This window comes from Pecten maximus, chromosome 15 (assembly GCF_902652985.1).
Source record: "Pecten maximus chromosome 15, xPecMax1.1, whole genome shotgun sequence".
NCBI classification, from domain to species: Eukaryota; Metazoa; Mollusca; class Bivalvia; order Pectinida; family Pectinidae; genus Pecten; species Pecten maximus.
This window is the reverse complement of record NC_047029.1, coordinates 11,624,331-11,642,679: the sequence shown is the minus strand read 5'-3', so window position 1 is coordinate 11,642,679 and position 18,349 is coordinate 11,624,331. Positions and strand designations below refer to the sequence as shown.

General features: G+C 38.4%; 1 protein-coding gene across 1 annotated transcript in view; it reads left to right on the top strand.

Moving 5' to 3' along the window:
* LOC117344328 (calcitonin gene-related peptide type 1 receptor-like) overlaps positions 1 to 17,806 on the top strand; it is a 41,593-nt gene extending 23,787 nt beyond the window's left edge. Inside the window, exons 5-12 of the mRNA XM_033907055.1 lie at positions 10,085 to 10,208; positions 10,815 to 10,968; positions 11,252 to 11,318; positions 11,638 to 11,701; positions 13,932 to 14,017; positions 15,416 to 15,542; positions 15,733 to 15,948; positions 16,921 to 17,806. Coding sequence (XP_033762946.1) covers positions 10,085 to 10,208; positions 10,815 to 10,968; positions 11,252 to 11,318; positions 11,638 to 11,701; positions 13,932 to 14,017; positions 15,416 to 15,542; positions 15,733 to 15,948; positions 16,921 to 17,004 — 922 coding nt within the window. The 3' untranslated portion in view covers positions 17,005 to 17,806. The remainder of the gene's footprint in view (positions 1 to 10,084; positions 10,209 to 10,814; positions 10,969 to 11,251; positions 11,319 to 11,637; positions 11,702 to 13,931; positions 14,018 to 15,415; positions 15,543 to 15,732; positions 15,949 to 16,920) is intronic.
* The last annotated feature ends 543 nt before the right edge of the window (positions 17,807 to 18,349 follow it).

Genomic DNA, 18,349 nt, shown 5'->3' with positions numbered 1-18,349 from the left:
GGAGCCTGCCCCCGTATAACTTCTTATCTAGCTCAACTACAGTTTTTTTCTTTTCCGAAGAATAATTTTACACCTTTCCGACACCCAGATTTCATAATGTCAGTGAAAATGTATTTTTATAAAGTTGTCATATTGAGCATCAAAGACATGAGGTCGTAAATAAAAGAAGGTTATCTCGAAATTGTAATTCGCAACATAGTATAAATTTCTTTTGATAAATATTTCCAAAACATCGTGTTTATTCATAAAACAAAAATTTTCTCGGATGAAAATGCACTTGCAGAGACACAATTATGAAGAAAAATGCCATAAAATTGCAATTTTCTCCCGTTATATAGTTTTGGATGCAAATTTCCATCACAAAATCGGATAGAGCTTTACTTGTTTCATATGTGTACCAAAAATCAGCTAATTCCATGTGGTGGAACGTTCTCATATCGCCGCCTGAATGTGGTTGTAAATTGAAAGAAAAGGGGAAATGAGTAACAACCTTGTCTGAACCCTATTATATAGCTTATTATATACAAAATTTTATATTGAATATCAGAGCGGATATTTTCATGACAGTTTTATGATATCTAACGACTAAATAAACAGTATCGATATAAAGATATACACTGAGGACACCCTGATACATGAATACTGTTCTATCTCAAGTTGTCCTCTTTTGAATTTTCTGATCGTGTGGCCTTGTACATTTATCCGTATCTTCTTGTCTTTGTCTATACGTTTACGGAATCATTGACTCGACGCTAGCTATTCTTGTCTCACTTTCCTTGTTTTATTGTCCCATCTCCAAAGCGTTGTGGCTCTGTCAGGGTTGGGACCCTGACTTGTCTCACTTTCTTTGTGCCTGCCGACCACGCCACATCGAATAGATAGATTATCCATATGAAATACTTTATTTTGTTCTAAGTAATCAATCAATTCTGCGCTTCTTGGAGGTATTGAATGTGATTTATTATATTGTCTTGTTATTTTGTGTAATTAGTTGTTCGTTATTTATCACACATTTTCGCATAATTGTACCAAACTACTAAGTATTAGCTGTTTACAGCAATCATCGATGGCTTGCTATTTTGTTACTTTATCGACGCTTCATAAACCAATCGTTATTGTTTCAAGATGGAGGGTAAATGTGTTGGAGAAGGCTGTCAACTATACTTCAAGAAACGTAGTGGCAATAAGAACAGAAGTGCAGGCAATGTAAATAGTCCACAATATAAATGGCTCCTAGATACGCTGGTGCAACAAGGATTGATGTCAGCAAAGGAACAAGCACTTATTTGCCAGAAGTGCTACATGAAGTATCTTCGGAACAAAAATCAGCCTGAACCTGAACCCGAGCAGAACCAGGAAATAGAGGAAGAAGACGACTCCCCGTCCCATATCCTGCCGTTGCTGACCCTTCATGATCTTTTGAATGGATCATCTTCACACAAAAAATGCTGTCTCTGTCTTGTTACCTTTGCAATAAATGGAACAAAATCATCAGTCTTACCAAAACGTGCAAGACATCACTTGATCTATTCACACAAACTGTGGTGTCCCACCTCATCCCGCGTCTGCTCCATTCACCTTATTGGTAACGACTTAGATCCGTCTACAGAGGTTGTCCTTGATGGTAGCGGTTCCTTGGAATCTCAGTTACCATCAAAATCGTCCGAAATCATTAATGACCTCCTAGAGGTGTCGCACGTCCTTTCACAGAACCAGTCTGCGTTTGCAATAAGCTTTTCTTCTCTTGATGACTCGGCATGCATGGCCTGGACAGGTTGGTCCAAAGATCAGTTCCTCGAAATCCACTCGCACTGTTCCCCATATCTTTCATCTGGTATATATACCAAGACTACACACGATGCTCTATTACTGTACTGGGTAAAACTGAAAACCGACATTTCCTGGAGTCAGTGTTCTTCTCTTTTTGGAATTTCCAAGTCAAGTGTGTCACTCCATAGTACAGGCATTAGACACATCGATAGTCCCACAATTTCTAGGTCCGGATCACTTGACAAGAGAACAGTTGCTCGGGCACAATACTGTCTTTTCAGAAGCATTTTTTGGAGATAAAGCCACTGCCATATTAGATGGCACCTATATTTATATCCAGAAAAGCTCCAACCACAAGCTCCAGAGAATGTCCTACTGTGGCCAGAAGAAGAGAAACTATCTCAAATTCATGAGCATCGCCTTACCAGATGGCTACATTCTGGACACAGTAGGACCATTCATTGGCAGCGAAAATGATGCTACAATTACAAAAAAACGTCATGGACAAGCTAGTTACTTGGCTACAACCAGATGACAATGTTGTCGTTGACCGAGGTTTTAGAGATGTCCTACCAGTTCTCGAAGCCTCTGGCCTCAATGCTAGCATGCCGTCATACCTGAAACCCGGTCAAAGTCAACATTCTGACGTCCAAGCAAATCTTGACAGAACTATCACCAAATCGAGGTGGATTGTGGAATCCTATCATGGTCGTCTGAAACACTGGACGTTCTTCCGAACGCAATTGGTGTCTAACAGCTTTATCAATGTCATCGAGGCTTTGCTTCGAACCGTCACAGCCTGTCTGAATGGTATTAGAGGACCGATCTACCAGAGATCTCCAGAGAGAGAGATGCCAAAGATAGGCTAATGGCTGAACGTATGAAGGACCGTTTGACAACACCGAATGGTTTAGCTCAGAGAGTCAAGACAGATCCGGATCTATCTAGACGGGCAAGGTCCGAGTTTGTCAAGATGGATGCATCTTTTAAAATTGGATGATGGTATATGGGGATTTTTTCTGTGTTGTCTCATTGTGTAAAAGGTGAAAGTGTACGATGTTGTTGATGACAATGAACTAAGACAATGATGAGCTGATGATTACCTTATTCATTGTTGGCATGGGAGAATGTGTGTGTGTGTGTGTGTGTGTGTGTGTGTTACAGTGTATGTATGGGTGTTGTAGTCATACTTTGTAAATGTACATGCATTAAAAAATCTTGAAAAAAAAAAAGTAAAAAAAAACAAAAAAAAACAACAAAATATGAAAAAGTTACATCTTGTTGATTCGAACTCCAAACTTTTGGGTTGCTAAGCGATGGTTCTACCATATGAGCTATGCGGACTTGTAATGTGATGTTTATGTTATCAGATATAGTCAGTCTAGTTAATGCTAAATCAAAATATTTTATCAACTACGTTTTTTCAATTTTTCGATACCAGCGCATCGGACGACCACTTTTTAAGAATAGGATTTTAGTTGTCTTTTGGTACATAGAATAAAATTAGACATTGTAAAAGTTGGTCTTCTGATGCGCTCTATGCAAAAAAAAAAAACTCTCGAAAGTTGCAAATAGCTCGATGATGCAATTTTACGGCCAATTAATGAAATATCCATTGTTATGACCAAACACATTTTTCGCAAATAAGAATATTTATATGTTATAGATTTAAGGTTTGTATTCAAAAACACAGTTTTGAACATTTATTTTTTTATTTTGAAAACAGTCACCGTTAGGTCGAAACAGGCCAATATGCGCCATACCTCTTTCTAGTAATCTTCGACAGCCTTATCTTTTACCCGCTTCAGTTTGTATCTTCTTCTAGTGAGTAAGTTATTCGTTTCGCCCATACTTCATAGGTGCATTCCCGCTTTAGGTAGGGAAAAGATATTCTGTCTTTTCCCGGGGTAGGGAAAAGATAGCTCACACGCGCTATTACGTCATAAACAACACACTTCATATTTGGTGAACTTGACCCGCTACATTTAACACTAAATAGACAAAAGTTCCGGCCTGTCACAAGGAGACTTCACACGAACATACCGCAGCCTTCCAAAACACACATACGCATGCATGTCGCACGCACGGGAGGCCGTCCTTAAATGACCTTAGCTGTTAATAGGACGTTAAACAAAATTAATCATAATGTCGCATATTTCTACGATAAATCCGCATGAGTTCAGGATGGTACCGGGAATTATTCTTCCTAAAACGACAACAACAACGAAAAAACACTATCTTCTTCCCCGAAGTATGTATTTGTTAATAGTACTTTGACATAAGGTCAATGGATAATAGAAAAAAAAACCGTTAAAATTACAGACGATGAATCAGCTTTATCACTGAGTATTACGCTTGCTGTCTGGTTTCGTGCAAGGGGAAGTAAATCGTACATCTTTTGTGTTGATAATAATGACCCCCACCATCAAAATATGTTCAGTCTCGGATTTTCCACTTGAAAATCGATAAGTGAAATCGCCGATCTTTTCTACATTTGATACTTAAAATGAAAGTAGAATACTTCCGATTGGTTTTTGTGTCATTTCCAAGAAATCAGCATACAAGGAAATATTTATGAGGCGAAATCTAGTTTGTTTCTGCTACGGAAATTCCAATAGCAATTAAGAAGTTGGTTTAAATCAGTCGATAGCAAAGTGTATGTACAATGTATATAACATGAACGTGCGATTCAATAAATCACCGCAACGGTAAGGTAGGCGAAGTCATCGGTAACAAACAATACATTTCCGAGACAAGTTTCTTCTTACGTTATTCGAAAATCAAATATGTAATCATGAACCAGGCACGTCCTTAAATGACACTGGCTGCTAATAAGACGTTAAACTAAATAAACCTAAAAGCAATCATGATACAGATCAATTAATGTATGGAGAAAAAAGTAGTCATTTGACTGCACTTGAAAAACTTAGGAACCAAAATATACTTGTCCGGCAATTCACAGGAATCTTAAACATGACGGATATCACAAGATTTATCGATATAAGAACTAAGGTTAATTCAGCTTTTAGGAGGTAATTCTACATATTTCAGCAGAAGGTTAACGCAACAGTCCTTTTAAAGCAAATACAATTCTTAAAAATGACATAGGATAATAACCAGTAAAAAATCAGGAATGCACTTAAAAACAAACAAGTTTATTCTGATTTCCTAAGATTTTGTATCTATATACTACTTTTTTTCTCTCTTTTATTTTCGATTTCTCAACACAGCACCTTTGCATGGGCTTGGTACGTTAAAAATATATACTACTGCTCCGTCGTAGAACGAGTTCGATCAGAACAAACTGACTAAAGTAAATAGGCGATAATCGAGCCGAGCAGTAGTGAATATTGCAAAGTACAGTTATCTCTCATATAATATTTACTTCTGTTCTGTTACATACAGGTCCACTGCGGCCAGGTGACGGTACATAGTTATCTGTTATAGCCAGGTGACGGTACATAGTTATCTATCATAGCCAGGTGACGGTACATAGTTATCTATCATAGCCAGGTGACAGTACATAGTTATCTATTATAGCCAGGTGACGGTACATAGTTATCTATCATAGCCAGGTGACAGTACATAGTTTTCTATCATAGCCAGGTGACAGTACATAGTTATCTGTTATAGCCAGGTGACGGTACATAGTTATCTATCATAGCCAGGTGACGGTACATAGTTATCTATTATAGCCAGGTGACGGTACATAGTTATCTATCATAGCCAGGTGACGGTACATAGTTATCTATCATAGCCAGGTGACAGTGCATAGTTATCTAATATAGCCAGGTGACGGTACATAGTTATCTATTATAGCCAGGTGACGGTACATAGTTATCTATCATAGCCATGTGACGGTACATAGTTATCTATCATAGCCAGGTGACAGTGCATAGTTATCTATTATAGCCAGGTGACAGTACATAGTTATCTATCATAGCCAGGTGACGGTACATAGTTATCTATCATAGCCAGGTGACGGTACATAGTTATCTATCATAGCCAGGTGACAGTACATAGTTATCTATTATAGCCAGGTGACGGTACATAGTTATCTATTATAGCCAGGTGACAGTACATAGTTATCTATTATAGCCAGGTGACAGTACATAGTTATCTATCATAGCCAGGTGACGGTACATAGTTATCTGTTATAGCCAGGTGACAGTACATAGTTATCTGTTATAGCCAGGTGACAGTACATAGTTATCTATTATAGCCAGGTGACGGTACATAGTTATCATAGCCAGGTGACAGTACATAGTTATCTATCATAGCCAGGTGACGGTACATAGTTATCTATCATAGCCAGGTGACAGTGCATAGTTATCTATCATAGCCAGGTGACAGTACCGAGTTATCTATCATAGCCAGGTGACAGTACATAGTTATCTATTATAGCCAGGTGACGGTACATAGTTATCTATTATAGCCAGGTGACAGTACATAGTTATCTATCATAGCCAGGTGACAGTACATAGTTATCTGTTATAGCCAGGTGACGGTACATAGTTATCTATCATAGCCAGGTGACAGTACATAGTTATCTATCATAGCCAGGTGACAGTACATAGTTATCTATTATAGCCAGGTGACGGTACATAGTTATCTGTTATAGCCAGGTGACGGTACATAGTTATCTATCATAGCCAGGTGACAGTACATAGTTATCTGTTATAGCCAGGTGACAGTACATAGTTATCTATCATAGCCAGGTGACGGTACATAGTTATCTATCATAGCCAGGTGACAGTACATAGTTATCTGTCATAGCCAGGTGACAGTACATAGTTATCTATTATAGCCAGGTGACGGTACATAGTTATCTATCATAGCCAGGTGACGGTACATAGTTATCTATCATAGCCAGGTGACGGTACATAGTTATCTGTTATAGCCAGGTGACGGTACATAGTTATCTGTTATAGCCAGGTGACAGTGCATAGTTATCTATTATAGCCAGGTGACGGTACATAGTTATCTATCATAGCCAGGTGACAGTACATAGTTATCTATCATAGCCAGGTGACAGTACATAGTTATCTGTTATAGCCAGGTGACGGTACATAGTTATCTAATATAGCCAGGTGACGGTAAATAGTTATCTATTATAGCCAGGTGACGGCACATAGTTATCTATCATAGCCATGTGACGGTACATAGTTATATATCATAGCCAGGTGACGGTACATAGTTATCTATCATAGCAAGGTGACAGTGCATAGTTATCTATTATAGCCAGGTGACGGTACATAGTTATCTATCATAGCCAGGTGACAGTACATAGTTATCTATCATAGCCAGGTGACAGTACATAGTTATCTATCATAGCCAGGTGACAGTACATAGTTATCTATCATAGCCAGGTGACGGTACATAGTTATCATAGCCAGGTGACGGTACATAGTTATCTAATATAGCCAGGTGACGGTACATAGTTATCTATTATAGCCAGGTGACAGTACATAGTTATCTATCATAGCCAGGTGACGGTACATAGTTATCTATTATAGCCAGGTGACGGTACATAGTTATCTGTTATAGCAAGGTGACGGTACATAGTTATCTATTATAGCCAGGTGACGGTACATAGTTATCTGTTATAGCCAGGTGACGGTACATAGTTATCTATTATAGCCAGGTGACAGTACATAGTTTTCTATCATAGCCAGGTGACAGTACATAGTTATCTATTATAGCCAGGTGACGGTACATAGTTATCTGTTATAGCCAGGTGACGGTACATAGTTATCTGTTATAGCCAGGTGACAGTACATAGTTATCTGTTATAGCCAGGTGACGGTACATAGTTATCTGTTATAGCCAGGTGACGGTACATAGTTATCTATTATAGCCAGGTGACGGTACATAGTTATCTATCATAGCCAGGTGACGGTACATAGTTATCTGTTATAGCCAGGTGACAGTACATAGTTATCTATTATAGCCAGGTGACAGTACATAGTTATCTATCATAGCCAGGTGACAGTACATAGTTATCTGTTATAGCCAGGTGACAGTACATAGTTATCTGTTATAGCCAGGTGACAGTACATAGTTATCTATTATAGCCAGGTGACGGTACATAGTTATCATAGCCAGGTGACAGTACATAGTTATCTATCATAGCCAGGTGACGGTACATAGTTATCTATCATAGCCAGGTGACAGTGCATAGTTATCTATCATAGCCAGGTGACAGTACCGAGTTATCTATCATAGCCAGGTGACAGTACATAGTTATCTATTATAGCCAGGTGACGGTACATAGTTATCTATTATAGCCAGGTGACAGTACATAGTTATCTATCATAGCCAGGTGACAGTACATAGTTATCTGTTATAGCCAGGTGACGGTACATAGTTATCTATCATAGCCAGGTGACAGTACATAGTTATCTATCATAGCCAGGTGACAGTACATAGTTATCTATTATAGCCAGGTGACGGTACATAGTTATCTGTTATAGCCAGGTGACGGTACATAGTTATCTATCATAGCTAGGTGACAGTACATAGTTATCTGTTATAGCCAGGTGACAGTACATAGTTATCTGTTATAGCCAGGTGACAGTACATAGTTATCTATCATAGCCAGGTGACGGTACATAGTTATCTATCATAGCCAGGTGACAGTACATAGTTATCTGTCATAGCCAGGTGACAGTACATAGTTATCTATTATAGCCAGGTGACGGTACATAGTTATCTATCATAGCCAGGTGACAGTACATAGTTATCTATCATAGCCAGGTGACGGTACATAGTTATCTGTTATAGCCAGGTGACAGTGCATAGTTATCTATTATAGCCAGGTGACGGTACATAGTTATCTATCATAGCCAGGTGACAGTACATAGTTATCTATCATAGCCAGGTGACAGTACATAGTTATCTGTTATAGCCAGGTGACGGTACATAGTTATCTAATATAGCCAGGTGACGGTAAATAGTTATCTATTATAGCCAGGTGACGGTACATAGTTATCTATCATAGCCATGTGACGGTACATAGTTATATATCATAGCCAGGTGACGGTACATAGTTATCTATCATAGCAAGGTGACAGTGCATAGTTATCTATTATAGCCAGGTGACGGTACATAGTTATCTATCATAGCCAGGTGACAGTACATAGTTATCTATCATAGCCAGGTGACAGTACATAGTTATCTATCATAGCCAGGTGACAGTACATAGTTATCTATCATAGCCAGGTGACGGTACATAGTTATCATAGCCAGGTGACGGTACATAGTTATCTAATATAGCCAGGTGACGGTACATAGTTATCTATTATAGCCAGGTGACAGTACATAGTTATCTATCATAGCCAGGTGACGGTACATAGTTATCTATTATAGCCAGGTGACGGTACATAGTTATCTGTTATAGCAAGGTGACGGTACATAGTTATCTATTATAGCCAGGTGACGGTACATAGTTATCTGTTATAGCCAGGTGACGGTACATAGTTATCTATTATAGCCAGGTGACAGTACATAGTTTTCTATCATAGCCATGTGACAGTACATAGTTATCTATTATAGCCAGGTGACGGTACATAGTTATCTGTTATAGCCAGGTGACGGTACATAGTTATCTGTTATAGCCAGGTGACAGTACATAGTTATCTGTTATAGCCAGGTGACGGTACATAGTTATCTGTTATAGCCAGGTGACGGTACATAGTTATCTATTATAGCCAGGTGACGGTACATAGTTATCTATCATAGCCAGGTGACGGTACATAGTTATCTGTTATAGCCAGGTGACAGTACATAGTTATCTATTATAGCCAGGTGACAGTACATAGTTATCTATCATAGCCAGGTGACAGTACATAGTTATCTGTTATAGCCAGGTGACAGTACATAGTTATCTGTTATAGCCAGGTGACGGTACATAGTTATCTGTTATAGCCAGGTGACGGTACATAGTTATCTATCATAGCCAGGTGACGGTACATAGTTATCTGTTATAGCCAGGTGACAGTACATAGTTATCTATTATAGCCAGGTGACAGTACATAGTTATCTATCATAGCCAGGTGACAGTACATAGTTATCTGTTATAGCCAGGTGACAGTACATAGTTATCTGTTATAGCCAGGTGACAGACAGTACAGTTATCTCCCTTATAATATTTACTACGTCTATGTTACAGACAGCTTCACTGCAGCCGGTTTACAATACATAGTTATCCCCGCTTGTAATAAATTACTACTGCTATTACAGACAGCTTCATTGTAGCCGGTTTTTAGTACAGAGTTATCTACCTTACAATATTTTTACTACTGTTCTCTTACAGACAACTCCATTGTAGCCGGGTGACTTTGCACAAAAATCTGTTCATCACATACATTCTGTCCGGGGTTGCCTGGATGCTCATGTTTGCCCTGATGGACAATCCTGTCTTTGTCAAAGAAAATAAGGTATTTAAGTAATCGGTCATAATTGATAATATCGTTTCCATTATCATAAGAGAAAAGAAGGTTTCTTACACATAGGTTTATCAATGAGTACCTTCAGTTGGTCAGTTAAGAGAGGTTTAAAACAATAGGTTTCCAACTAAATTAGAGAGAGGATGACACCCTTGTTAAAATGGAGACACAGGCAATGAGTGTTTGGGATAATATAGAGCAGCTTCCAATCTGATTATAAGGTCAAAGGATGATCGCACGAGATTAAAAATGTTTTTTTTTTCAATCCGCCGAAAGTCGAAGCAACAAGATTTTAGAATAATTTTTCATCCTACCTATATCTTCGCATGAAATCGTATATTTGATACCTCTGATTCAGCTCAAAGCTAACGAAGAGATCTGAATCACATGTACTATGTATGATTTGTGGTTGTTTTGCTCGCTATAACTCTCTTTACTTGACAGCAATTCTAAGCAATACAAATTCGAGTACCATATATGATTGACATATTGTCAAGTAAGATTCTGACTTAAATCAGTCAACAGTAAACAACCAGCGTTAATGATGTATAGTGGATTTCCATTGTAACCGGAAGTTGTATGTGTTTATTCCCGTAGCCATGGTGTCAGGCGCTGCATGTACTGACACAATACCTGACGCTGTGTAACTATTTCTGGATGTTCTGCGAGGGTTTCTATCTTCACACACTTATCGCCGTCGCCTTTACCAATGACAAGCGTCTCCTAATCATCTGCTACGTCATAGGATGGGGTAAGACAATGGGGTTCGTACAAGTATAATGTCTGTTTATGGATATTTCGTAACTGAGCAGGTTCATTTTATGTAAATGAAGGTTCCAATCAAATGGTATATTAGGTAGAGGAGTCGGGCGCTGTATTTTCCTCTCATATACGTAATCTCAGGCAAGATGATGCATGCCACATGTAACCAATAAGAAAATGTTTCAATGGTTACACAGTGTTCACTTTTTTAAATATTTATATCTGTCAATTATAAACATTATGGTGTTAATATGTGTGTCTTTGATTGACAGTCGGTCCACTGATACCTACTGCGGTGTATGCAACAGTCCGAGGATCTAAACCTGAACTGCGTCATGGGTAAGTAATACTTCTATCAAGCAGCTTACAAATAGGTAAATTTTCATTTACGGGGTGGTAGGTGATGCACGAGAGAATTATGTAAAATTTAAAATTTGGCCCACCTTAATGGAATGCATTTTATATTGAAATGACAAATATGCAGTGTGATCAATTATATATACACGTAAGATGTGAAATAAACCACAAACGCTAAATTTCAGCCGGCTTTGCGGGAAAATAAGTTATACTATTTTTTTTAGTATATAATTGAAATTATAACGATTAGTAAATATTATCACACTCGTAGAACAAAGTAACCTAAATCATGACTTTAAAGGTGCTGGTCAAGTACAACTAACGAAAACTGGATTCTCACTGGACCTGTCTTGGTATCCCTAGTGGTAAGTTCAAACACCTGCAATGACCTTGTATATTCTTTCTGGTGGTAGGACAAGATGTACTGAACCTCAATGGAGGACTGTAGAATTTTTAATGATATGTATAGACACTCTTTGCATCACGAATGAGTTGGAGAGTAAGATTAGATATACCCACTCTTTTTGATAATTTCACATACTCTTCCTCGTATCATTATGTTTCCTCATTGACATAATTATATATTCACAATGACATCATTAGTTATCCTCAGTGATATCATTAGGTATCCTCAGTGACATTAGTTATCCCCGGTGACATCATTAGGTATCCTCGGTGACATCATTAGGTATCCTCAGTGACATCATTAGGTATCCTCAGTGACATCATTAGTTATCCTCAGTGACATCATTAGGTATCCTCAGCGACATCATTAGGTATCCTCAGTGACATCATTAGGTATCCTCAGTGACATCATTAGGTATCCTCAGTGACATCATTAGGTATCCTCAGTGACATCATTAGGTATCCTCAGTGACATCATTAGTTATCCTCAGTGACATCATTAGGTATCCTCAGTGACATCATTAGGTATCCTCAGTGACATCATTAGGTATCCTCAGTGACATCCTTAGGTATCCTCAGTGACATCCTTAGGTATCCTCAGTGACATCATTAGTTATCCTCATTGACATCATTAGGTATCCTCAGTGACATCATTAGGTATCCTCAGCGACATCATTATGTATCCTCAGTGACATCATTAGTTATCCGCGGTGACATCATTAGGTATCCTCGGTGACATCATTAGTTATCCTCAGTGACATCATTAGGTATCCTCAGTGACATCATTAGGTATCCTCAGTGAAATCATTAGTTATCCTCAGTGACATCATTAGGTATCCGCGGTGACATCATTAGGTATCCTCAGTGACATCATTAGTTATCCTCAGTGACATCATTAGGTATCCTCAGTGACATCATTAGGTATCCTCAGTGACATCATTAGGTATCCACAATGACATCATTAGGTATCCACAATGACATCATTAGGTATCCTCAGTGACATCATTAGTTATCCTCAGTGACATCATTAGGTATCCTCAGTGACATCCTTAGGTATCCTCAGTGACATCATTAGGTATCCTCAGTGACATCATTAGGTATCCTCAGCGACATCATTAGGTATCCTCAGTGACATCATTAGGTATCCTCAGTGACATCATTAGGTATCCTCAGCGACATCATTAGGTATCCTCAGTGACATCATTAGGTATCCTCAGTGACATCATTAGGTATCCTCGAGTGGACATCATTAGTTATCCTCAGTGACATCATTAGGTATCCTCAGTGACATCATTAGGTATCCTCAGCGACATCATTAGGTATCCTCAGTGACATCATTAGGTATCCTCAGTCGACATCATTAGTATCCTCAGTGACATCATTAGTATCCTCAGTGACATCATTAGGTATCCTCAGTGACATCATTAGGTATCCTCAGTGACATCATTAGTTATCCTCAGTGACATCATTAGGTATCCTCAGTGACATCATTAGGTATCCCACAATGACATCATTAGTTATCCTCAGTGACATCATTAGTTATCCTCAGTGACATCATTAGGTATCCTCAGTGACATCCTTAGGTATCCTCAGTGACATCATTAGGTATCCTCAGTGACATCATTAGGTATCCTCAGCGACATCATTAGGTATCCTCAGTGACATCATTAGGTATCCTCAGTGACATCATTAGGTATCCTCAGTGACATCATTAGGTATCCTCAGTGACATCATTAGGTATCCTCAGTGACATCATTAGTTATCCTCAGTGACATCATTAGGTATCCTCAGTGACATCATTAGGTATCCTCAGTGACATCATTAGGTATCCACAATGACATCATTAGTTATCCTCAGTGACATCATTAGGTATCCTCAGTGACATCATTAGGTATCCTCAGTGACATCATTAGGTATCCTCAGTGACATCATTAGGTATCCTCAGTGACATTAGGTATCCTCAGTGACATCATTAGGTATCCTCAGTGACATCATTAGGTATCCACAATGACATCATTAGTTATCCTCAGTGACATCATTAGGTATCCTCAGTGACATCATTCATCAATTACACAAGTCGACCGAATAGCTATAAATACTGTGTGCCTAGAAGACGCTGTTTCAGGCGACGGCTTTATTATAGTGCAATATGTTTCAATTGTAACATATTATTTTCTTGATTTGTTCAAGGTAAACTTCCTGTTTTTACTGAACATTTTACGGATTTTGCTGTCTAAATTGCGAGCAGTGAATTCCAACGAAGCCCATCAATCAAGGTTAGTAACATAACTGATCGTTTTTGTGTATATATATACTTATCATCATCTCAATAAAGAGAACACTATAAAATAAACGATGATTCCAATTCAGGAATTAATTGCGACTCAAAAGATAAAAAGATAAATCCGTCATTTAATATCTAATACAACAATCAAGAGCATCGCCCCAAGAGTCTTTTTCACGCACTCGAGGTAGAGACTGAGTATTTCTCTCCCCCCCCCCCCCCCCCCCCCCTCCCCTTTCTCTCTACCATGTTTACGCAGGGTAAAGCTATTCAAACAAAATGACCAGAGGGCCTCCATCAATATTTCAGTAATTATGGTTAATGCTCATGCAAATACAGATATGTTCCTTCTGTTTGAGCTGCCTTTCCGTACAATTGTTCGAACAAAACATAGACCAGATCCTGTCATTCTTTAAGAAGGATTTTAATTTTTTATTGCTTTTCTTCTTTATGATCTCCTCTCTCTGGCCTCAAGGTGGCCACACCTCTGTTAGATCCATTCAGTCTTCGGCGCTAGAAGCGATTTAAAGGATATATCTCTATTCCCCCTATTGGCCGCAGCACGGATCATAGGGACGCCACATGCTCTGTTTCCACAAGATTGGATCTCCTTTGCACAATAATGCTCTAGACCATATTGCATCAAAATTCATTCAGGCGTTCAGGACTAGTACGGATTTAACTCAATATCTTCTATTGGGTCAGCCATTCGGCCCAAAGAGAGCCAAATCCTCTGTTTATATATTATATCGCCTTTGCCAAATTATGCCCCAGTGACATATAGGAATGAATTTTATACATCGAAAACGCTCTCATCAGGCAATATCAAGAGCACAACAAATTGGTTAACTGCTGAAATTTTAAAAAAGATATTTATATTTTTCGAACCCCCCCCCCCCCCCCCCTCTAAATTTGCAGTTAAAAGTTTTGTCTTGAAAACACCAGTTCCACTATCACCAGGTGTCTTAATATCCATTAAGAACATCCTTTCAATAGAAATAGTTCCCCTTGGGTCATATTTGTTTAATATTATTCAGAACCGCCATTTGTATTTCAATGTCAAAACAGAATCAGTGTTTATACGTAAATCAAGGTAAATCCGGTCAAACTGATACCCCTATTGCATGCCATAGACACGTGTAAGCATAAGGGCATATATGTAATTTCAGGTTTGATTATGTGTGTTACTTATAATTGTTTGCTGCTGAAATTAACCACTAAGTTACTCTACAAATGGAACTACTAAGCTAAGCATCTATAGCTAACTTATGACTAATTTATGGATATTTGTTCGTTTTATTTTCTTACACAAACATTGAAATGTTGAAGCGGGTAGACACTGGTACGTCTGTCCTTAGAAGTACCTTTGTGATATTGCCTTTTATTGTAGACGTGCAGCACGTGCCACGCTTATTCTTATTCCACTGCTGGGTCTACAGTACTTTGTCATCCCATTTAAGCCGGATACCGCTTCTAAAATATATGACATCACTTCTGCTGTGCTTACGTCGTATCAGGTACGTTCAAATTATGGTTGATACACAACATAGGTACTCGTTCTTGTTTCCATTGTCATAACGTTAGATGTCATACATTTAACGTTAATCGTCTTCATCAAATAACGAAATGCTAGGTACTTTAGACTTGTAGTAGTTTAGGTAATACTTTAGCCAACTTTTTTGTGTTTTGCATTTTTTTTTCTTGCAGGGGGTGTTAGTGGCCCTATTTTTCTGTTTCTTTAATGGCGAAGTTGTCAATGTTGTTCGGCGAAAGTGGAAAATAATGAGGGAGAGATTAGGCAATGTGGATATGAAGCGCAGCAATACATTTAACGTGAGTCTGCTAGAGACGACCTATGTGCCAAGGACCATGTCTGCGTCTGCTTCATTTAACCGGAAATCAGAAGAAGGAATATCAGCAAAGGTATTTAGAGCTATTTTGTTTGGAGTGTTACTATCGTTGTTACAGTAAACTTGTAGCATTACCCGAAGAGCATTAAGTACAGTGTATGTTAGGCATTGATGAATGGTTTATACTCCTGACCAATGACATTACTTTGAAGGATAGAGAGAAGATAATTAATTTTAACAAGAGGCCCATGGGATCTGTATCGCTCCCCTGGTTGTATTTGACCAAATGTCAAAATAATTTTCATGTTCAATTCGTTTTATTTGTCAATCTCAAACAATGTTGTATATGGTTATAGTGCGGGGATCCCAACTGCTTTAAAGAAATAACGACGTCCAGACGCTCTAAGGGTCTGAAAGACCTCAATGATTGCTTTAACAACATGCATTCATAACTTTACGATTTATTTACCCTATCTTGTCTTGCCCCTCGGGGTTCAGAATCACCATTTATGCAAAATCTGTTCCCCTTCCCCAAAGGATGTTTCTGACTAAATTGGGTTCAAATCCATTCATAACTTTATGACTAGTAGCGATTTAAAGGAATTACCTCTATTTCCCCTAATGGACCCCGCCCCTTTGGCCCCTCGGGGGTTAGAGTTATCATTTATGTAAAATCTGTTTCCCTTCTCCTCTTTGAGAGCTGTCTCTAGGTGGGCTGGTAAATTCAAGAATACAATTTATATAAAAGAAGCATGTCACCTAATTCAGTACTGTTTAGGAGATAGCGGACATGCTTTCAGAATGCAGTAACCACCATTGACAAATCCGGCGATTTGCCAGAAGCCTTAAAAATCATTGCAGTTATATCTCAAGAAAAAAATACGGCGTTTTGAACACCCTCGAAAAACATGCTGTAATTAGCAATGACTGTGAAATAATCCAGTAACCGTGGAACGTCGACATATATTTCCTTATTTCCCTATTTGTTACTACTACCCCTACCTTAATTCCCTCGTTTAAGTTTTTTTTCTTCTCAATTTTGCAGGACTGTCCTGGTCTGTGCAAGACTGATGGTGACCTACCTTGCATACCAGTGGAGCAAACCAAGCTTGACAACGGCGATCAATGAACAGTCATTACCACCTAAGCTAATCAATTATAGAAACTACTTCGGAACATTTATGCTGCTTATTTATAAATATCATATAGTAAATGATACTTCGCCTTGCTACTGTACTGTAACAAAATCCTTTTATGAATAATGAATGTTAATCAATTGTATCAAGGTCACAACAAACTACATATTTCGTAAAAATGGCTGTCCAGTTCGAATCGCGACAACCGGACAAAAGAGTTTTGATGATGACCTTTAAATTCAAGAACATAAATATTTCAATTAAAATAATCCTATGTTTAATTTTTGGATGGTAAATGTGTTGCGTAACCATATCTTTGTCTTAAGAATACTTTTTGGTCATCAGCTAATGATGGACTATTTTCAAACAAACCATTAGACTTGTACAAGTTCTTGTGACTGAAGACAAGGATTAAATTCACCGCCTTCTAAAATCGTTTCAGTTCAAGTTGATTGTTTCTCAAAAGCAACTAAATTCATCGCCTCATTAAATCGTTCGTAGTACATGTTGAATTTGTTTAATCCTGATATGCCCACTTCTTTTAGAAGATAAAAAAGTGTCTTCCTATTTCACAAAATATTGTAGTATTGTGTGGCGGAATATCATCCAAAATGGTAGTCAATATGTCCATTCATCATTTGTGGAGGAAGAAGGCAGGATTTGATTTACACATATGTATTTTTAACGGATAATTTAAAAACTGCATAGGTATAATAATGGCCACACGACCCGAGACAAGTTCGTTAACCGAAACGGTTTGCCGAAACAGTTTTTGCGCAATTAACAGTCATTTTAATAGTACAAGAGGCCCAATGGGCCTCTATCGCTCACCTGGCTCTACAGCAACTTTGAAGTTGATGAGGTCATTTCTAAAGATACTATGTTGATTACATCTTTATTCAAATATCATTGTAAGCTAGTTTTATTCATATTAAAAATGTTCTAGTCCTTCATTCCAGCATTCTATTGGCCTAATATCAGGTCTTGGAGGCTCTTGGCTATCGCAAATTTCACCCCTGTGACCTTGAATGTAGGTCAAGGTCATTTATTTGAACAAAATTGGTAGCCCTTCACCCCAGCATGCTACAGGCCCAATATCAAGTCCCTGGGCCTCTTGGTTATTGAGAGGAAGTTGTTTGAAGATTATAGCCTATTTGACCCATGTGACCTTGAATGAAGGTCAAGGTCATTTATTTGATCAAACTTTGTAGCCCTTCAACCCAGCATGCTACAGGCCCAATATCAAGTCCCTGGGCCTCTTGGTTATTGAGAAGAAGTCGTTTGAAGATTATAGCCTATTTGACCCATGTGACCTTGAATGAAGGTCAAGGTCATTTA